This window comes from Archocentrus centrarchus, chromosome 16 (assembly GCF_007364275.1).
Source record: "Archocentrus centrarchus isolate MPI-CPG fArcCen1 chromosome 16, fArcCen1, whole genome shotgun sequence".
Taxonomy (NCBI): Eukaryota; Metazoa; Chordata; class Actinopteri; order Cichliformes; family Cichlidae; genus Archocentrus; species Archocentrus centrarchus.
In genome coordinates, this window is record NC_044361.1 from 8,948,309 (window position 1) to 8,970,467 (window position 22,159).

At 42.0% G+C, this 22,159-nt stretch overlaps 2 protein-coding genes across 3 annotated transcripts in view; both read right to left on the reverse strand.

Moving 5' to 3' along the window:
* Positions 1 to 10,967, reverse strand: part of cep192 (centrosomal protein 192) — a 32,006-nt gene extending 21,039 nt beyond the window's left edge. Inside the window, exons 1-21 of the mRNA XM_030749326.1 lie at positions 10,738 to 10,967; positions 9,951 to 10,195; positions 9,534 to 9,644; positions 8,765 to 8,922; positions 8,104 to 8,165; positions 7,496 to 7,646; positions 7,224 to 7,339; positions 6,960 to 7,049; positions 6,548 to 6,700; positions 6,259 to 6,409; positions 5,814 to 6,028; positions 5,097 to 5,219; positions 4,298 to 4,444; positions 2,830 to 3,094; positions 2,566 to 2,715; positions 2,389 to 2,453; positions 1,984 to 2,202; positions 1,614 to 1,755; positions 1,399 to 1,481; positions 1,024 to 1,311; positions 15 to 672 (exon numbers count right to left, since the gene is read on the reverse strand). Of these exons, the coding sequence (XP_030605186.1) occupies positions 15 to 672; positions 1,024 to 1,311; positions 1,399 to 1,481; positions 1,614 to 1,755; positions 1,984 to 2,202; positions 2,389 to 2,453; positions 2,566 to 2,715; positions 2,830 to 3,094; positions 4,298 to 4,444; positions 5,097 to 5,219; positions 5,814 to 6,028; positions 6,259 to 6,409; positions 6,548 to 6,700; positions 6,960 to 7,049; positions 7,224 to 7,339; positions 7,496 to 7,646; positions 8,104 to 8,165; positions 8,765 to 8,922; positions 9,534 to 9,644; positions 9,951 to 10,123 (3,520 nt within the window). The 5' untranslated portion in view covers positions 10,124 to 10,195; positions 10,738 to 10,967. The remainder of the gene's footprint in view (positions 1 to 14; positions 673 to 1,023; positions 1,312 to 1,398; positions 1,482 to 1,613; positions 1,756 to 1,983; positions 2,203 to 2,388; positions 2,454 to 2,565; positions 2,716 to 2,829; positions 3,095 to 4,297; positions 4,445 to 5,096; positions 5,220 to 5,813; positions 6,029 to 6,258; positions 6,410 to 6,547; positions 6,701 to 6,959; positions 7,050 to 7,223; positions 7,340 to 7,495; positions 7,647 to 8,103; positions 8,166 to 8,764; positions 8,923 to 9,533; positions 9,645 to 9,950; positions 10,196 to 10,737) is intronic.
* Positions 10,968 to 12,164: 1,197 nt separating this feature from the next.
* seh1l (SEH1-like (S. cerevisiae)) lies at positions 12,165 to 22,001 on the reverse strand. 2 transcript variants are annotated; one of them, XM_030749327.1, is made up of 9 exons: positions 21,768 to 22,001; positions 21,276 to 21,326; positions 20,990 to 21,136; positions 20,699 to 20,910; positions 17,694 to 17,792; positions 17,466 to 17,606; positions 17,106 to 17,260; positions 14,392 to 14,545; positions 12,165 to 12,467 (listed from the first exon to the last, which is right to left on the reverse strand). In XM_030749327.1, exons 1-9 carry the CDS (start codon positions 21,876 to 21,878, stop codon positions 12,290 to 12,292), a joined length of 1,248 nt encoding a protein of 415 aa, XP_030605187.1. In that variant the 5' UTR covers positions 21,879 to 22,001; the 3' UTR covers positions 12,165 to 12,289. The 2 variants fall into 2 exon arrangements, with proteins under 2 accessions (XP_030605187.1, XP_030605188.1); XM_030749328.1 differs by having other exon boundaries at positions 12,325 to 12,930; positions 21,768 to 21,999.
* Positions 22,002 to 22,159: the final 158 nt, after the last annotated feature.

Below are 22,159 nucleotides of genomic sequence, written 5' to 3' on the forward strand. Positions count from 1 at the left end.
TGGATTTTTCTCACCAGATGAAGACTGGACATTTTTTCCAGCGTGCTTCTCCAGTGGTTGTGAAGTGACACTTCTGGGTGGTGCTTTCTTCTCTGGAGAATTTCTGGATGTCTTTTCATGCTGCTGCTGACCTTCACTCCTCAACCGCTGGGTCAAGGGGGAGCTTTTATTAGTTTTGTTTGGGGCTTTACAAGGGCTAACATTGGATGCTTGTGGGTTCACTTCTCCTGGCTTGAGTCCACCTAATGAACCACAAGTAGTGGCTGAGGAAGCAGCACAAGATAACACCGTGTCTGTAGGAGGCTTGTGTGTGGAAGAGCCCACAGATCTTCTGGCAGAGCTCAAGGATGAATGAGGGCTAAGTCTACTGGGTGCCAGCGTTGCCTCTCCTCTTCGGTCTTTCTCAGTCGTCACGCTTGCCTCACAGTCCATGTGTGGGGCTACGTTCCCCTGATTCTCAGCATGTCCTGCCTGAGGGTTCCTCTGGGAGCTGCTGAAATTGCCAGCCCAACTGCTCAAATCAAAGGTAGTGTGTGCCCCAGAGGAATCACTGCTGCCAGATACATCAACCTTTTTCAAGTATTTCTCCATATCAAAGCCACTCATCTCTCCTATGCAGGTCCTTCTCTGCATTGCGTCTAGCATGGCACTCTGATCTGGCTCATGGAGGATCTAGATAGAGGCCAAAACAGTGATTCAAATGGTCATTTCAAGATAAACAGTGAAAGAAATTTTTTGGAACCTTCACAGTTCCTCCATCTCATATATAGGTCTTAACCTAGGTACTCTAAGTCACCAAAAAATAAAGCACATTTTGTTTAAAGTACAAAAAAAAGACTGTAAGTATTAACATGTCAAAATGTTTACAGTAAGAATGTTTTAATAAATGCTTAGTGAAAGTTTAGAGAGGGATCAACTGTGTTCATCAGATGAAAAGCCTGGCTTTTGCATCAAGATTTATGGCTTGGCAAGCATGGAAATAACACCCTTAAACGTTTTCTTAAATAAACAGTCATGACTTACATGTGTAGCTGAGGTAGGTTCCTCGGCATTCCTGACAGCAGGTCCAGCTTTTGCAGCCTCTGTGTTATTCCTCACCCTACTCTTCTTAGACAGCTCCAGGATCATGGCAGCCAGCTGTGATGGGTCAGTGCTGATGGAAGCATCAGCAATGGCTGAAGCAATTGTACTGATACTAAGCATCAGTGGACTGCTGTTATTGTCGGGGGTCACATAGCTCTGGTTTCCCAAGCTTGAATCAGAACTGGGGCCCTCACTGGTGTCTGGAAGTGCAGCTCTAACACCATATTCCTAAGGAGGGAAATGATTTTATGTCATAAAGCTGTGCATATAACCCTTAAAATATTCAAATATTTACAACAAAAAAGATCCAAATACCTCATTTTTACAAGAGTCTGGATCAGTGTCCCCTTTTGGTGACATCCTTTCACCTGAAGCCTCGAGAGTTTTATCTAGGTCCTCTGCAAGAAGATGATCATAAGCAGAGAAGCACAATGTGGATCATTTAAAATAAACAAAGCACAGAAAAGATCAGGTGCTATTCTATGAGCCTTGAAAATAATTCTTCAGCACCAGAGATGCTACAAACACACCTGGGTTGAGAGTTTTGTCTGCTTCACTGAGATTCATGGTATCACTGGGAGGAGAGCCATCTCTATGTGAGAACTCTGAGGGGTGAATCAAGGGAAATGGCTCTCTCTTCTCTGGAGAGGTAATGATGTAGCCAAAGGATGGCTAGAGGAACAGAAAATGTGTTTTTAATAATCAAATACTTTTTGCATTTCTTCTTTAGGACTCTCATAATTTCTGGAATTAAAACTCTCTGGTAGCTGGATCTATCCTGCCATGTCCAGAGTTACGTGTAAATGAAGACTAAGTAGTCTCCCAAACTTGCTGAGTTGAAGAAATGTTGACCAGGGACAAAAGTACATTTTTCATTTCTGTAAAATAGTTTGTACTGACCCTTTTAACTAAATCATCCGAGCTTCCCAAACAGCCCAGAGCTTCAGAGCGCTGTCCAAAAAACTGCCCTAAAGAAAGTCGCAGGTAGCTTTCATCTCCTTGCAAAAATTCTGATGCGACCTGGGAGGCTCTCATCAGGATGTGGCTGTTGATCGGGAACTTCCAAGACGAGTCAGAGTGAAAAGTGCTGTTGCTGCTGGCTGGTTCGATCTGTTCCTCCTGAATGATATAATATAACACCACAAGCCATTCTTTACACCCCAACAGTACAGCAGCGATTTCTTCCTGTCAAAACCTTCTTTTATTGTATGGCAGCTCTAACTGCTCTAAATAGTATACCAACAAAATTCTGAGACTTAGTTTAAAAAAATAAATAAAAAAATCTGGACAGCCTGTGATATGTACCTGCATGAACTGGTGCTCCTTTTCAAATTCTTCTTGATCCTTCACTATCTTTTCCATAGCATCACCTGCAAGAGGAGAAAATATCATCCAAAAGCCCACACAATGTATTTTATATACACACAAAACAGTGTTGTATATAAATATAATAACACTAAAAGGTTGTGGACTTGTACATACTTGCAGGAACAAAATCCTCGGTCTCAAATGGGGCAGCACTTTCTGGCGTCTTTCCAGCAACCTCCTTTTCAAAGGACGAATAATACGCCAGGTCTGTCACCCACTGCCCTTCTTCATTCAGATACACCACATTATGAGTAGCACTGGCACCTGAGGGGAGCAGCAGTGTTATTAACACGTTACACCAATATGTATCAAGTCTGAGAAGTAAAATCAAAACATACACATCCCCTCAGTATTTATTCAAGGATAAAGACTACCTACCTTGTTGAAATTCCTGCTCTAGGTTATCTGGGCAACGGTTCCAGCCATCATCTGAATCATCTGGCTCCTGGTGGAAGCTCTGAGAGAAATACTTGGCTTCCAGGGATGTGGAGAGGGGATTGTTGCCATCCTCACTGGTAGTGTCTGAGGCCTCAGCGGCAGTCACATCACCACAGGGTCCTCCTCTCAAGCCCAAGGAGGGCCTGGCACCATCAGGCTCATCTACACCATCATCATTCCCGTCAACACAATCTGGATGAAGTGCCTGAAACATAGTTGTTGACATAGATAGATAGATAGAGATATACAGATATATATAAATAAACCAGATGTTCTCCACTGAACCATCCAAGGTGTACTCTCAGTGGCAGGGGGACAATATGAGGACAGCCCCAACGAGGCTGGAGACGGAGTAATACTGGAAGAGCATATGGGACAAGGATGCAACACACAACAACAACGCTCAGTGACTAGTGGATCTAAGAGAAGACCACAGCAATCTTCCTGAACAGGATCCGGTAACCATCACAGTGGCAGACATCCAAGAAAGAGTCTCTAATACCAAGAGTCGGACAGCACCAGGCCCTGATATGATCTCCATCTACTGACTAAAGAAGGTAATTGCACTCCATGAGCGCCTGGCAGCACAAATGAATCAGCTGCTAATTGATGAGATGCACCTGGATTGGCTGAACGGAGGCTGGACAGTCTTGATCCCCAAGGATCCCCAGAAGTAGGGACCAGTCCATCCAAATACCCAGCCCTTAAACCTGCCTCAGCACAAGATGGAAGCTCCTGTCGGGTCAGGCATCATAGCAGCTAAGACGAACAAGCACATGGCTCAGTACATGAGTGGGGCCCAAAAAGGAAACGGCAGTATAACACCAGAAGAGTAAAACACCAGCTACTGGTAGATAGAGAAGTCACTCAAGACTGTACGATCAGTCTGACCAACCTGTAACACCTGGATTGTTCACAAACAAGCCCTTGAATCAGTGCCTCAGAAATGGATCCTGGAATGCCCAGAACTATAAAAGATCAACAGGACCCTAAGAGCTTTCGTCAGGAATTCAATGGAGATGTGGAGAACACCACTAGGGGCCAATTTCAAGCCAATCTCACTAATCACTAAGTGTGGGATTTACCAAGGAGATGCTCTGTCCCCACTACTGTTCTGCATAGGCCTGAACCCCCTCAATTAGATCATTAACAAGACTGGGTACGGACACAGACTACAGCATGGAGCAACCATTAGCCACCTCTTCTACATGGATGACATCAAGCTGTATGCCAGGAGCGAACACTACATCGATTCACTGGTTCACACCACTAGGATCTACAGGAGCAACACTGCAATGTCATTCGGACTGGAGAAGAGTAGTTTAGATTAGGAACGTGTACTAGTACAGATGGCTTTACGCTCAGGTCTACAAATGATTTTCACCTATCCCCTGAGTTACCCATTTACCTGGGAGAAGTGGAAGCTCCCTTGAAGTTGAGACACAGTAAGGTTTGCTGAATCCTGAGGTCTTTTTGGTGCCGCGCCGCTCCTCAGGTAGATCGAGTCCAACAGTCTGTCAACTGGAGCCCCAGAGTCTGTGTTCTCCATGGCATCCTGACATTCATAATTGCAAAGCCATGACTAAACATGGTCTTCAAAGCTCATCACAAATACTGGTACGTCAGATGTTTAATTGATTACAATTTCAATTTCAACATGCAGCGTTTTTCGTGCTGTGTATGGAAAAGCCAGTCTTTAAAATGTTCTAAGAGAAGGAAATATACAGATGCTAAAAGAATGAAAACTAACATAAATTTAAATATATAATACCCATTTCTGGGCACTGTTGGATATTTTTTTTGTAGTTGTTGGGTTCAGGGACACATCAACGCAAATCCATCTTTTGATTATTAAAGAGCACATTTCACTTGTAGGTTTACCTACACTTGATATTTTGGTAAAAATAAAATCCAAATACAAAATGGGTCCAGTCACCTTTTGATTATTCAATACTAATAATATTAATACAATATTAATACTACTATTACTGCTACTCCTACTACTCTTAATAAATCATATACCTGCTTTGTCACTTACACTGTTAATTATTCAAAAAGAAAGCAACAATAACAATGCAGTTCACCAATGTAAGATAAGTGTGCAAAAAATTATTACACATTATTTAATAAGTATACGCATGCCTGATTGAAATGACTGCCAGCTGGTCAGTTACAATTATATTCAACACTCGGGCACTTGTACTTACCAGTGCCTCCTGTCGGTCCAGGGCCTTGCTCCAGCTGGCAGGAGAAAGCCTCTGAGATGCCCCAGACATCCCCAGAGAAGAGCTGGTCTCCCCTGTTCCAACAGGGCCCACGCGGTCACCCATCTGAAAAATATGAGAAGCAACTCTTAAACCTGAAATCAAAGCAAAAACACATACAAGGCCAAGTCATATTCTCCATCTATCAGGGACATAAAATAATCAGGAGTCCAAAGGGTGAAAACCTTAATGGATAAATGAATGTTTTTTGCTCACAGCTATTGCAAAGGTTATTCTGTCAGTTAAAAAGTAAAACTTAAATATGGCATCGCTAAATTGATTTCACAACCTCTACAACAAAAAGAAAAACCGTCACAAGCTAATTTCAATTAACCTGTCGTTTTCAGAGAGCTCGCCATTTGCCCCATTCTCAGAAACACACGACCAGCCTCAAATATTTGGACAAGGACACTGTATTCTCAATTTGGCTTCTACACCACCACAATGGATTTGAAATGAAGCAATCACAAAGTACTAAAACTGTGAATTTTCCATTTTAATTCAAAGGTTATAAAAAAAAAAAAATGCATTACCCATTTAGGAATTACAGCCATTTTTATGGGCTTAAAAGTCTTGCGTCTTAAAATCCACAGTTGCGTTTAGCATGATGTAGAAATAGTTATTTGACACCAACTGCCCACTAAAAAGACCTATTCCTACCTCTGTGTGTCTGGGAAGGCTGATTCTTCCATGTACTGAAAGACTGGTCAGATTATCATCCTCATCTTCACCAACAGCACTGCTACCCACAATCCCCAACCCGCGCAAGGCATCGTAGGTGGTCTGGACAGTCGCTGGAAGAGGGATGGTCGACACTCCTCCATCATTTCCACTTTCTTCACTGCCACTGCTCCCATCCCCACCTCCTCCATCCCCTGGTGTTACACAGCAACACAGAACAAACTGTGGGTTATACGAGGTTTGGGCATCAGTTTCTCACGTCCACATGACATACTGCTGGATTTAAAATATGATGGCACTGTTGTCTTATTGTTTTGTCAGCAATAATCATAATAATAATAATATATGCTGAGAAAGCAGAAAAAACAAAGTTCTACAAAGACACAAATACAGTGGAAAAAAACATTAAAGATGTGTGTTACACCTGTGACAGGAGGGTTGATGACTTGTCCTTCAGCAGAGCGTCTGTGTCCGATCCCAGACGAGGATGGACCACCGCGACCACTGGAAGCCTCATCCTCAGAACTGCCCCCTTCTAGACCTGGCCTGAAAGTGGGACGGTTACTTTCTCCAACCTGTCAATTCACACAAAGAAAAACACAAACAGAAAGTAAAATGATGGTAAGAGTGCTGGTCATTTTGATAAAGATTGTGGAGCTAGTGGAGTTCAAAACTAGATTCAAAAGTGTAAAAACATCTTTTGCATTTCTAACCAGTTGTCTGGATGTGCTTGGCAGCAGCCGTGTCCTAGAAGCATTACTGCTCCTTCTTGCAGATTCCAGCTCATCCTCTGTGTCCTCATCACTGGCTGGACAGGAGTCCATGCCTGTGGCAGCCAGGCGTACATCAGGCATCTGGAAATCCTCCTGAAGAAATGGCACACATTATACAGAAAAAAATTAAAAAATTAAAAAATAGAAAGAAAGGGACCATAACAGGTTTTGTTATTTGAAGCAAATGTGAAATCTGAAAAGGCACAAGCAAGCCAACAATCAAGCATTCAATGCTCCTACTGAACCCTAATTTTCAAGGTTAGATTTCTAAACTGTACTTTTAGTTACCATTCTCTATTTAAGCTGACATCAGCACACAGCCACAAAGCAATGGCTGTGTCAATGTGCTCACCTGATCAGAGTGATCAAGGAACTGATCTCTATACTGTTCTGGCTCTGCAGAACTTGGGTTGGAAAGGACACGAGCAGCACCTGGTACACCCTATAAAAGATACACTGTATTAATGAGGACTCAGAAACAGATTCAGAGAATAGGTGAATACGTGTATTTTTATTGTTTTGGCTTACATTTTTTTTTTTAAAGTGGTGCTAGCAAAGTGTACGAGTCAGTAAAGCCAGCAAAGTAGAGAGAATAGCCTTGTGGAAAGAGTCTTACTGTTGCAGGAATCTCCTGGCCCTCCACTCTGCCTCTCTGCATGGCAGGAGGGACCAGCTTATTGAAGTACAGCTCCAGCTCGTCATCAGGCAGGTTGTTTAAATCAATGTCATCATCTGGTGACCAAACACCAAGTATGTGTGAGAGACTGAATCACAAACAATACACCTGCTCTGTGTTAAATGTATACAATCTAAATATGAATGCTGTATAAAGTATGCAAACTCTATGCACTTAAAAGTCAGACTCTGGAAGAGGACGGTGAGTCTTACCTGTGAGGTCGCTACTCATGCTGTCCACAGACATGAGCTTCTCATTGGCCAGGAAGCTTGAGTTGCTGTCACTAAAATGGTCACTCCCCACTCCTTCGCTCTGTACGTGGTTGTCCTCGACTGTAGCTGGTAAAGTCTGAACCTGTATGGACTGAACAATAGAGGAATGCAATGGAAGGGGCTTTACAGAAATGTTGATTGAGTTTGATTGGAAATACTGTATATTCCATAGTTGAGGCCTTCTAAATTCCATGGTTTGAATTTATACATTTTTATTACCTCCAACAAGGAGGTTTGTTTTTTGGTAGTGGTTACAACCGTGTGACATTCTGTCTGTAAAAACGATAGCTCAAAAAGTTTTGAATGAGGTTTGATCCTGACCCAACAAAATGAATATATACAAAATATAATACTATTCACATCTAAGTAAATACTGCCCAGAGAGTCCATTAACACTGCATTTTTGCCCATGTGACTGAAAATACAGAACATACCAAATGAGTGAGGGAAGAAATAGTCCAGATACTCCAAAGATTTGAATAACAGTCAGACATATGATAAAGAGAAATCAACTGGCAACTGATCAGCCTGCATGGAAAAGTTGGTACCTTTGTATCCGAGACATCTTTATGGCCAAAATGAGCAAAAGTCAGAAGCCCAGTTGACAGATCTGTCATGAGAGACAGACAGACACACACACACACACACACACACACACACACACACACACAGGAAGTTCATTAGTACCACTCAAACATAGTACTTGGATATAGCCAGCCTTTGTCTTTATTTTGTCTATCAGAGATTTATTCTGTATATACCAAAGCTCAACTTCAATAATTCCAGCAAAAAATTAAGTTACAGGGTGTCATAAATGGCAATATTTATCCTTTAACCCTACGAGAGTACTGTTTGCTATTATTCTCGATGAAAGTTGAATCAAATAAGCATGTACACACAGGAAAATACCCCCACACACACACACACACTCCCTCCAAGAACAAAACTAACAAAACAAACATTTAGTCATTAACAACATTTAAGGGCCCATATGGCAAATAACTCATGTGCATTTTGTTTGTTTTTTTTTCCACTGCCACAACAGCAATGTACACAATGTAAAAGTGAACTATGTATGAATAACAGAACGGAGTCACTTAAACAAACCAGAAGAAGCCAGAAATATGATTTAACCTGTGCCTGGAAAGGAGAGCAGAGCCAGGGCAAAGAGTTTTGCCTGTAAAGCTAGACAGAAGTAAGAGCCTTTACCTGTTCCAAGTTCTGTGGGCCGGCCATACACAGAGCCTGTCTGCATTGGACCAAAGCCCAGCATGGAGCCTTGGTTTCTGGACGCGCTCTCATCCAGATTAATCTTCACAAGCTTGTCTGAAAGACGATGGGCTGCAATGAAGTCATCTGCATTGTCCCTGTAACACAAGCAGGGATGTAAATCATTAGAAACACATCAGTAAAACATGCAGAAAGAGTTAAAGTAATTACTAATCTACTTGTAACCCCTCCCCAAATAACAAATTTCTCAAAAAAGGGTTTTACCCTCTAGTCAGATAAACAGTACAAGCAGAATGGCAACATTTTACACAATTAACATGTCACAGTTTTACAAAATGCATGTTTACAATATTAGTACTTACTTTGGCAAAAATCCATACTAACAATAAGGCTGTTACACATACAAATAACCCAAGAAGCATTTGGACAACTGTGTGTATCCACTTCTCCGAAATTTGCAAAAAAACTTAAAGAAAAATTACATTCATTTTCACAAAGAAGCCACAGGTGCACACGTCAGGCAAAATCTGCACTAAAAGATGAGAGCTACTACATTTTAGTGTTTGGTTTCTCATCCTTCAGCTGACAGAACTTTTTCATTATATCTATTCTGTTGATCCAACAAGTGGAAGTTGGCTGCAGTATTACACAATAAAGGTTTTTTTTTTGGTTTTTTTAACCCTATATTTCACACCAGCCTTGCAAAACATAAATGAGCAGTGTTGACCACATGTATGTATACACTCACATGTCATCTTTGAAGCTGAGGGCAAACTTGGGCTTTTCCTCTCCAGGAGACAGTAGGTCGACCTGCTGCAGCACTCTGCCATCCAGGTATGAAGCGTCAACAGGATCTTCTCTGTAAAATGAGCACGTAGCACAAAGAAACTGCTTGTTAACACAGAAAATAATTGTAGATAATTATTACCTAAATTAAATTTGGCAGCTATAGACTGACCCAGGATGAATATATTAGCTACAACTTTTGTGAAATAAGTCAGAGACCATAAAGAGTTAACAAACATGTACATATATACAGTTTTGCAATATTACTATCTATGTATGGCAAACAAAGAACTTGAGAACTAACATTTGCCAGTGTGATGACTCAGAATGCATTTCTACAACAAGTCACATCTGTCCAAAGCCAACAGCATACTCCCACCTGTTGTCAGGGCCCGGTCTAATTTTAGCCACTGTAGAGGCAGCCACCGGCAGCCCTGGGCCTGATCCCAATGTCACATTTCCCAGTGTGGGGCGGCCACTAGTGCTGTCCAGAGACTTGCAGAGGAAACTTGGGAAGGCTTCGTCTTCCAGTTTGTAAAAACTGTCTGCCATTGCTTTCGAAGGGATCAGGGTGACTGCCAAATGTGGCTTGGGTTCAGTTCAGGTGATGAGCATCTGTAATGTCTAGAAAGAATGAACAGTAGCAATAAAGCGCAGATTAGTATTACTCAAAAAAGCGTCATTTGTAAGCCTATTTAAAAAAAATGATCAGCTGCTTAAATCAATTAAATTTTATTTATATAGCGCCAAATCACAACAAACTGTCGCCTCAAGTGCTTAATATCAATTTTCAATTGTGAAAACTACTGACTTAAGTATTTCCTTTTTCTTAAATGTTTTCATACACGTTGTTTCGCGGGTATACGGTTTAAACTTATTGATTAAACAAATTAAGAGAACTTAACTAACCAACTACACAAGGTGGGTTAACTTTTAAGCTAACTAGCTACTTGCTAAAAACAAGTGGGTCTGTCGAAGTCGCCAGCACACTCCAAATTTGAGCTTCTCCACTATTTTCGTTCATTAAATCAGACTTTATGAGGAGATAATCTGCAGACAGCACAGATAAGTGAACGAGTTACACCTGCTCGCTAAACATTTCCTCTTAGATTGTTATTCTCCAGCCAGGGAACTAAATTATAAACGTTAGTTGGACTTAAACTCACATTCAATACTCCAGAAGTGAGCGGGCCCGGGGATGAACAAGTTTTACTCCAACTCGAATTTTGTCTTTATAAACTGGTTCAGATGCGATATTGAATGTAGCTAAGTCCCAAATGTAACTTCAAAAAAACTTAGACTCATCATTATTACTTAAAATCAAACATATCAAACAATCCGTACAATAGCTCGGAGGACTAAACAGCGCCCAGAAGCCACAGGAAGCCCGCGTGAGCGTCATATCACGAAGGCGGGACTTAGACAATTCCAGACAACTCTGACTGGCCAACAAAACTATGAGGGAGGAAATCGCCAGTAGTGATTGGCTAAGATTCATGTCGTTCCGTAGGACTTGGCTGCTTGGAGCCAATGACTCTATGCTTGGGACAGTTAAGAAAATAGCCCATTCATTTAGTCAAGCGCCTGTCCTTAGGTGAAGGAAAAAAGGGATGCGCTCCTTTGCACCCCAGCCACAACGTATCTGATAATTTAATATACAGTTGGTAACTACAAATTCAACTGTAAAAGTTTATATATTTATTTAGTTATGTTAAGCAAAATGTACACTCACACAAGAGAAGTAAAGTATGTGTTACTGGCCAAGTAAGGATTTTATTGTATCATATGTCCTGCCAAGCAGCTGCAAGAGTGCCTAGGCTTGCAGACAGCTGACTGCTGAGAGAAATGCCATCCCATGCATTCCGTGTTTTAGGTGTGCTAGGATATGAAATGTCCTTCATGTCAATGTAATCCCTGTGTCAATTCAAATGGCATACATTGTTAGCTTTGTCTAATTTTAAGAGTGACATTGGCAGGAAAATTGCCCCATGCTGTCATGTGATCCTTAACACTCCCAAGAAATTATATGGCATTAACAAAACAGCCAGAAGTCAGCTGTTCACACCAAATAAATAAAAAATAAAGAGCTGTATGCCCCAGGATCAAACTGGCAGTCAACCTGTAGAGAAACACAGCAGCCTCCAAGAGGCAAACTCCAGATTCAAAAGCTTGGAAAAAAACAATCTTCAAGATGAGTTATTTCCAGTCACCCATCATGTGGAATCAATGCTTTTTTTTGTTTGTAAATGGGGAAATATTCAAGAATAGCACCCTCTTTATATCATTTAGTTCTGAGTCTTACTTCCACCTAGTGTAATTATAGACTTACACAAGCAGAAGGGTAAACATTTCCCCCTTGCAGGCACAAATGATTGAGGTTTTCCAATTTTACCGGCCAACACTGCCCAATGACTCCCGTCCCTCCTTTCCCCACCAAAACACTTTCCACATTAGCTTAATATTTTTTTGTGCAGTTTATTATTTGCAGACTACTACTACATTTAAATTACTCTCCCTACCAGCACACCTTCATTAGATTTCCCAAAGCTTTTTTCTAATTAATGCAGAGAAAGAAAAAAAAAGAACCATTAGAAAACAGAGAAAAAGTTCTTTATTAGAAATGAAAGGCAGTTTTTTTGTTCACCCACAACCCTTTAAAACTGTAACACATCTTATTTAACTCAAATAAACACACAGAGGAGGGAAAACAAACAAACATCATTGTCCTTCAGCTTCTGGTAAGGGCAGCAGTGCCCTGGAGGAGAGCCTGTGGGGAAGAGCCTGTTGCTGAGGCTGAATGGGCTCACTATCACAGTGCTCTATTAGGGAGGAAGGAGGCAGCAGGTGACCATACACAATACCCGCTCTGGGAGGGTCCAGAGGAGGAAAGAAATACCTAAAGAAAGAAAAACGAGGAGGAAGAGGAGACAAAGACAGCAAATACGTGGACGGGGAGAAGAGACAACAAAAGGAATATACAAGAGGGTAAAAAAATAAAAGGAAGCAAAAAGGAGAAATTAAAAGAAGGGTGCATGTTCTGCCTAAAAACTAACAAGTTAAGAGGGAAGCAGACAGAGTAATGACAAGTTTATTTTTTAAGAAATGTTTAAGCAGTGAACCTGGCAAAACAAAACAAAAAGAATCAGAAAAAATGAACTGGAAGGCTCGTGCCAGATTTCATGCCAAATAAAGTAAAACCCGGGTATCCAGTTGTGACATGTATTACAGAGTCTTACATTTCAAATACGGGAAACTGGGAGCTGATGCACAAGACACATTAGTAATATGTGGGTGGCTGGTATATCTTTGGAGAGGTCAGGTGCCGCAGGGGAGGAGCAAAGGGAGCTTTCTTGCCAATCCTGCATGCAATAAGCAGCACAATAGCACATTACTTCAAACCCCACTTCACACTCATTTCTGATGTAAGAAAAACTTCACACACTGCTCTACACAATCAAATTCGGCTGACGAAGTTAACTGTCTTACAGTACACAGACTTTGTGTTACTCAGGTTAGAGGTGAATCACAAGTTGAGTCAAAAACATGAAAATACAAGTTTTTGTTAAGTCTGAGGTTATCAAATTGAACATAAATACAGCCACACTCTGGAGCTTAGACGTTTGTTAACGTCTGTTCATTTATCATCCAAATTTTGTCACACAACTTCTGCTACACAGCAACCACTGAGGCTAGATGTGTGAATGAGGAGTAATAATAACTGCTAAAAACAAGTAAAGTTGCTAAGAGCAAATTCACTCAGAGCAATAAGGTGGCAATATGAAGTAACAACTGGTGAGGAATGAGAATGAATTTCATTTATATGAAGGAGGAATGTGTTGTTGCTCCGTGGTCTTGTTTTTGAATATGGCTTGCAGTGGCTGTATTCACACTCATTCAGTGTGTTTACAGTTGGTTAATAAAGTTCATTCAAGCCTCAGCAAAGAGTTTGGCATTACTTGTTCAAGGAGACACTCAAATATAAAAGAGAAATAAGAAGAAAATATTCGGGATGCATTCATATGTTGGCCAAATATCTCTATCACCTGACACTGTTCACTGATATCATCATATCTGTTATTATAAGATGGTATTTGTCAACATCAGGGACCAATTTTAATCTTGAGCTGGCTAAAATGAAGCTAAACTAAGTTATGAAGTGTTAAAAGACTATGCAGAACTAATGGGAGAAATAAATAACAAAAACACAATCAAAAGCCTAAAAAAAGAAAAGAAAAATAAAGTATCAACATTGGCTATCAGGTCAGAATCTTACAGTCAGCATATCCTCTAGAATTTTTTTGCTGCACTTCAGTTTATTCCCTTCTCCGAATACTGAAATTGTCACAAAGTTGTTAAATGTGGACTTAAGCTGATCAAATTCATCTACAAAATGCAACCTAACAGCACGTTTCTGTTCTATATGCCAAAATAGCTCTGCAAATTGAAAAAATGGCCACATATTCAATTCATATAAACAGATTTATTTTCCTTTTTATATTAAGAAAACAGTAAGCCCTTACACTCACGGTGCAAAGCGGAACAATTCTTATTACATGCATCAGTATAAATCGAGAAAAAGTCACTCAGAAAACAACACCACAACACATCCGGCTCCACAGGCTCGATGCAGAGAACCCATTTTGGTGGAAACCAGAAGCCAAGCTCTTTGCATGAGTGCAGCACCAGATCAGTGTGAGTCCAACACGCTTGTCAGTGAGCAGCTGTACTCCCAGTCAGTGTGAGGCTTTTTTTAAAGTTGTCAGTTCTGACTGGTTCGGGAGGGGCTGGGTGAGTGGCGTCAGACGCACCACACCACCTACCTTCCTGCAGACATCCCGTTTAGGGAATTCTGGGAGGACTGAACAGAGGAGCCCACCACGGTATTCATGGCTGTAGGCTGACCAGATGAACTTGTCAGCGGGCTGCCATCTCCCTTCAGGATGCCAGTGCACTTCCAGTTGTCCATGTAGTTAGCTGCAGAGACAGAAGGTAAAGTCGGCATTTATTTCCTACACAAAGGAGAAGGGAAAGAATCTGACTGCTGAATTTTTTACTGTCATAGGTTTTACTTAGCCGTCCCACTTTAAATCTAAAACCCCGGTATAATAAGTGTTCACGTGTGGCTCTTTTCTCCACTTGAATATCTGGTATTCTTCCAGAGCAGCGCAGTTCTCTGAAGCACACAAATCATTTGATAATCTACATGAGTGCTTATATTTACAGACAGCTAACAAAATGTTACAACTAACTGCACAACCATTTTTGTGACAGGTGTTATTGATCAGCTGCAGCATTTTGAGCTCATTCTTTTTTTACCCCATCTTATCTACCGTATTTTTCGGACTATAAGTCGCTCCGGAGTATAGGTCGCACCAGCCAAAAAATGCATAATAAAGAAGAAAAAAACATATATAGGTCGCACTGGACTATAAGTCGCACTTTTTTTTGGGGGGGGGGGTTGATAGAATCCGAGACCCAGAGCAGAAATTCCACCTTGAACGGCAATTTAAAATAATAATGGATTAAAGAACAGGACGAACACGGTTACGCCTACGTTATGCTAACGTAGCACATTCAGCTACATGACGCACAACGAACACATGTTCGGTATGTTAACGTAACATTAAGTTATTCCAATAACCATAGCATAAAGAACATACTAACAAGTTAACCAAACCATCAATCCATTGAATTCTTCATCTTCGGTGTCACTTCTAAACAATTCCGTACACTCCGTAGACGAAGCGCCGCTTCCTCTTCTGTGTCGCGTTAGTCAGACTCGTCGTCAGCTGCAGTTCCAATTATTACAGCCTTTCTGAATCCCAACAGGATGGTTTGGTTGTCACTGAAGCCCATGTTTTCTTGATCCATCCAATGACTTCCAGGAAAGTTGGGTGGCGCATTCTCCCAGTTGCCGTTAAGCTGTGCTCTCCATACATCATCCACTGCGCCCACAGGTTACGCAAGACTGCCTTAAAGCTGCAGTTCACGGAGATGTCAAGTGGCTGGAGTATTTTGGTTCATGTGTTATAAATGTCACATATACGTCGCTCCGGAGTATAGGTCGCACCCCCAGCCAAACTATGAAAAAAAGTGCGACTTATACTCCGGAAAATACGGTACATCAGTGTACAAGCTCTCAGAAAACCCACTGCATAATACTGGCTCAGCAACAAACACCATGAGACTTGGACTCTAGGTAGCACTTAACAGCTTTAAAAGCATATTTCTAAGATGAGGAGATGAAGAGAACAAAAAGGAGCTAAAAATAAGACCAGTAAGAATGAATATTTATGCTGACAAACTGCTACCTTAGTGCATGCAATACATACATTCTTTTCATCTGCCACTCCACAGTAATGTAATGAGCAATCACAGTTAGGAAACTCAGTGGCCCTGGAGCTCCACCCATCAGTAGTAAGAGCTACATATGAGGTGTCGGACAACTCTCTGACAATTGCTCGTTCTGTTTCTTCAGAAATTACCGTGCTGCTGAAATGTTGGCGGGAGGGAATATCATAGCGTGGCTCGAGTACTTGAATCATATGCTGAAATCCTGCATCATCTACCACGGCATAAGGCTGCATAGCTTTAGCTATGAAACTTCCCAGTGCTTTGGTTATGGATTTTACCCCCATCTGACTTCTCACCAAGAGGCTGTTTTAATAGCTGCGGGTAGTAGAAGTTGTTCTTTCCTACCCGAGTCTCTTCCTTGCAGTGTAAATTGACACAGTGGGGTGATGTCTCCATAGATGAGCCAACATATTGGACGTGTTGCTGCTAGCATAAGCAACATGTGTTGCACAGTGCTTACACACCGTCGCGTTTTTATCCACCACTTTCTTACCGCCGTCATCATAGATAGCACTGAATCCAAAATGGTCCTGCACAGCAGACCAAAACGACGCTGCTACTAATGTATCCTCCAGCTCTGGGCCTCCTTTGCCATTTCCACAACCTGACTAGACACTTACCCTTCTGCCCCTTCAGTTGGGTTACTGGCAAACGGCTTTTTTGCAGATGACCTGACCTGAACAACAAACATTTCCCGAACCGAGACGAGCAAACCGAACAGGATGGATTTTTTTCATGAACTAGTCTGGTGTGAAATGACTTTGAATGACTGGACAATTTAAGCTATGACTAAATCAATATCCTAGTATTGAGTCTGCATGTTACTAAGAACTGGGATCGGTACCCTGAAAACAAAAACACTGGTCAACCTAATTGCAACATGTATTCCTGAGTACCTATTTGCACCCCAGGCCATAGAGAAAAAAGCTGTTGTGGTTTGATGAGAACCGGCCATCACCCTGTGCAAAAATATCAGCTTTGTTTACACAGCTGGACCACTAAATCCATCATTTTGAAAATGACTGATGCCAACTATAAGAAAAGACACCTGGTGAAAGACACTATTCACCGAACTTTGTACAAATTAATTTCTTAAACATCAGCATTAAAACAGGTTTTATTAAAGCTGTCACTGAAGTGAAAGGAAGCCAAAATAAGCAGTTGTCAACAGTCCTCCTACCTTTCCAGAGGCGCACACAGCCATCATCCCCAGAGGAGGCCAGCAGGGTGCTGGTGATATTCCAGCTCACACGCCACACCTGGGAGTTATGGTTGTCAAACTGAGCCACAATCTGCACTTCAAACTTGGTGGGTCCTGTGGACGTGCTCTCCTTCCTGTCAGCACCCAAGATACATGAAATGGAGTTCTTTTGTGCCAAACTTTTATTAATGACATTTTAAACAGATGTTATTGTTCATTATTTTAAAAAGTTAGCTGCAGAAGTACACCTGCTGAGAAACTGCATGCAGGGGCTCAGTGCAGTACTTGTATGACTCCACCAGTTTGTGGAGTAAGACAATACAAAGGGCAAAACCTCACCTCATAGGAACAAGCTTAAATATTCGAACATCTTTTGTTGCAATGGCGAGCACATGGAAAGATCTTCCCAGGTTAGGAGCAAATGCAATATCATGGACTGCATCAGTGACCGTCATAAGCGTCTCTGCTTTGGCATATTTCCTTTTAAACAGATAAATATTAAAATGTATTATTTATTTATTTCTTATTAATACAATAATACATGCATCACCAATAGCAAATACCCACCGCGTGTTTTCATTGTACTCATAGATCTGAACCTTCCCACCGTATGCTACATTGCTGTCGTCACTCCCCACAGCAAACATGGGAGGATGGGCGCGAGAGCTGGTGGTAGGAGACAACACAAGTTTACACAAATGGAATTTTAACAGCATGATGTTACATACACATAAAGAGGTCAAGTTACAAAATGTGTTGAATTTAACACAGGTCTGACAAAAACTATTGTAAAGAGGGGAGCATCTCCTCAAACTCCCAAAGGAACTAGTCCTAGACAGAATTTGATGAATACTCAGTTCTACACCAATCACAGTTTCTAAGTGGCTGATGAACCGTGCTGTTATTACATCACTGGCTGATGCGTGCATTGTGTAGTCCACTCAACAAACTGAAATTAACTCTTCTGAAGTGCACTTTTTCTTTAGTTTAATGTGCTTTACAAAGCTGCTACTAAGTTGCCGTGTGCACAACAAATTGTTTTAAACCTCTCGCATGAACTATGAGAGTATGTGTAGCACACAAAGGCAGCACTGTTCTCCCACCATGTTGGTGGGGGCAATGGGAGCTTTGTTGTGACACCCTCTAAATAAATCAGACCTCAAAAATTTCCAACCTACTGCTTGAAACACTGAGATAAAGAGGACCCATTCTTGAAATCAGAGCTCTGAAACCAAATTCCACTTTATTAGTACAGGATGAAGTTGGTCTGAAACATGGTAGTGTTTGGTGGGCTGCTGTCTGCAATATTCTAACTCAATGTAAATATTCTGTGTCATAGGCTTCTACGCATCTCTGTGTATCTGCCTTTGATTTATTGATGAATCTAACAAATCTCTGCTGACGCTGCACATGCTCACACCCATCTTGAGAAGACAACACAGTCAGCTATGTTTACAGTTGGTACTGTGAGTAACTGAGCGTTTTCATTGTGGAATATCTGACTTGATCGTGTCTGACCTCCAACTGTACCAAACTCAGTATTACTGAGATTAACTAGAGCCATAACAGTGAGCTGACAAGCACATTACGTGGACCTTGCAACCAAAGCGGGTAACCGGAATTCAGTCGTCATTTTTTTATTTTTCTGCATTTATGCTGTTCCTGCTGTCACATTTCAAATGTCCATCCATCCACCCATTCATGCTCTGCCACCAATCTGGGTCAGAATCATGGAGGCAACTGTCTCAGAGAGCAGAGATGCTCACAACCACCATCACCAGCTCTTCTAGTGGGAAGTTGACCCATTCCCAATCCTCTCTCTCCAGCATGTCCTGGGTCTACCCTAGGGTCTCCTTTCAATTGGATATGTCCAAAGCACCTCACCTTGGAGGCATCCTTGTCAGGTGCCTGAACCACCTCAACTAGCCCCTCCTGATTGACTGAGCTCCTTACCCGCTGCTTGTATCGTAATCCCGTTCTTTTGTTCAATACAAAGAGCCTATGGCTATAGGTAAGGGCAGGAACATGAATCAACTGTTAAATTGACACCTTTGCTTTTATACTGTGCTCTCTCTTCACCATGACAGACCAGTACAACATCCACATCACTGCACACAGTGCACCAATTCATCTGTTAGTCTCCCACTCACAAAAAAGACCCACAAGATACTTTAACTTGGGGCAGCAACTCATTCCCAAACTGGAGCAGGCACGCTACCCTTTTCCAACTGAGAACCATGGCCTCAGATTTGGAAGTGCTAATTCTCATCCTAACTGCTGCACAGTCAGCTGCAAACGGCCCATGCAAGCTGGAGGTTCAATGAAGCCGACAGCACCAGATCATCTGCAGCAAGCAGATGCTGAGGCCACCAAACCTGACACCCTCCACCATGTCAACTGTCATGTTTAAGTCGCGGCTCCCTTAGTGATGTTACATCTGATGCTAAAGCCCTGAGACCTGTGTCGAGCAAAGGGGGCGTTTCCAAATGAAGCCTATGCCGAGGCCTGTTTCGTTTTTTCAAAATATCACGTGATAAAAGTCAAACGAGGGCCCGTTTTCTGAAATCACGCAACTGCCTTATTATGTGATTTGAGTTGCTGAAAAAGCCGTGGGAAATACAGTAAGTCTTCTTCATGATCTGAGGTGAGTCTGATCCACTATTATAGTCTTATAGTGGCATAATCAGAAGCACCTGTATCCTCACCTGTAACAAACTAGCACTTCAGTTTCTGCTTCTTCAGTCCTCTGTGAGTGTTTTCTAAGGTTGGGGGAGTTATACCAGAAAGAAGGAATCGCCTGAGCCTCAACACCGTCAAAAAAAAAATTATTATTCCTGAATGTAAAAAAATCAATCAATAAAGCCCCCCCCCCCCCCCCCCCCCCCCCACACACACACACACACACACCCAAGCATTTCGTGTAACTGTTTATCCACAAATGCACACCACCCACTGTCTATATATAACACTTTATTGATATACCACAGCTGATTTCTTGATACTTAGATATACCACAATAGATTCATTTCATCTGGCTTTACAATACCTCTAATGCAGATTTTGACATAATAACTTGGGGCAGCAACTCATTCCCAAACTGGAGCAGGCACGCTACCCTTTTCCAACTGAGAACCATGGCCTCAGATGTGGAAGTGCTAATTCTCATCCTAACTGCTGCACAGTCAGCTGCAAACGGCCCATGCAAGCTGGAGGTTCAATGAAGCCGACAGCACCAGAGCATGTGGATCTCTTAGCATGTTGGGTGATGCTAAGAGATCCATCACCCAACATGCAACATAAGAGCAGGAATGCTGTACATCAAATGTCCAGCAGATGTCAGTACTCCTAAATGAGCTGTTAAACGGGGCTGTGTGTGATCAGGCTTTTGTGAAGCAGCTGGCAGGAAAGATTCTACATATTCATGGGGCCTCATCACTAGGCTCCACAGCTCTGTCGCCATTTCTACTGACATCCTCTAATCTATATAAGCTGATTATATAAAGGCACTAGAATTGCTCTATACATTTTAAACTCATCATGGTTTCTGATACAAAGTAAAACTGCAGTCTAACCTGGAGGGGTTCCAAGAGATGCAGCTGCAACTGAGCTTGCAGGAGATCTCATGCTGCAGGGACCACTGACTCAGGTTCATCACATCGGGAGCCTCATAGATCCTCACCACCCCGTCTGCAGAGCAGGTGGTCAGCATCAGACCCATGTGTTTAGGGGCAAACTTCACATCAGTCACTGAAGTTCTACTGTCCACTAGTGTAGTTCTCTTAATCTAGAAAAGACCAACATTAAACACCTGAATGAAATCTAACAGTCATGTTAAATCAGAAAAGTGCTCCAGTGGTACTAACCCAGTGGCTCAGTCCCCTCTGCTTGTCATTGGATTCCCCTACAATCTCCTCCCAGACAGCAGCTGTTCTGTCAAAGGAGCAGGAAGCTAGAACCTGCCCAAATTCTGGATGTGCCCAGGTCACTCGCCACACCGATCCACTGTGCGTCTGCACAGAACAGCATTCATCAAATTATTCAGTGCCAACAACACCTTGAATTTCAAGCTGTATTCATAGCATAGAATGTACTGTATGAGCTGACTACAAACATACAGCAATAAATAAAAAGAAAATTATGATGTTTTACCTTCCAGCTGGCTGTGCAGTGCCACTCTCCCTTGTCACTTTTGTCCCAGACCTGCGTGGAATAAAACAATCTTAAATATTGCCCATGTGCTCACGTGTTAGTAACATCGACTGTACTACGTACGTCCTGAACCTTAAAACTCCTCACATAATAAACAATATACAGATATTTATTCAGATAGCTCCACTGCTCTGTCGGAAAACTCTGCAGCGTTTAACAGCATTAGCTGTACAGCTTACCTGCAGCCAGGCTAGCTTGTATGCTACAAGCAACACTGCTAACAGACTAGCATTTTACACTAAGGCACATTCCTTCGAGTGTAAGAACGGGCAGCAGATTTCTCAAACAACCTCATGCCATGTCTGTCAACAACTGCTGGAAAAAGAGCCAGCAATTTCAGTCTCTGAGATTCGGGTGTGGGTAACGTGGGTGAGGCTATCCTGTTAGCTGTAACAGCTAACGCTAAAGTTAGCAGACTAACGTAGAGCTCACCTTGACGCTTTGGTCGCTGGAGCAGGTTGCCATCCTCCGGCCGTGAAAATCATACGACACGTCGTGAATTAGATCTTTATGATCTGCCGCGATGCTACGCGCTACAAACATGATTACAACAACAATATGCCGGCGACTCTAGCTGGAAACGTTAACTGGCAGGCCTGTCATGTGTCTGCTCGCCTAGTGTTTGTTTGGCGGTAATGTGATTGTGTAATGCACCATGTTGACCACATGGTGGCGCATTCACACATACTTTAAGCCGCTTAAACCAGCTTTGAGGTACTTTATAAGAAGATAAAATCTATCGAAATTTATTCTGTAAAATAGAGCTACGGCCAGAGCAACTTTAAAAAATACACACGTATATAAATGTACTAACACATAACTGT

Coding starts and splice junctions, on each gene's coding strand:
- seh1l (XM_030749327.1), bottom strand. CDS start 21,878: ATGTTTGTAGCGCGTAGCATCGCGGCAGATCATAAAGATCTAATTCAC. Junction 21,327..21,767: donor CCAGCGACCAAAGCGTCAAG/GTGAGCTCTACG, acceptor TATTCCACGCAG/GTCTGGGACAAAAGTGACAA. Junction 17,793..20,698: donor ATCTCTTGGAACCCCTCCAG/GTTAGACTGCAG, acceptor TCCTACCACCAG/CTCTCGCGCCCATCCTCCCA.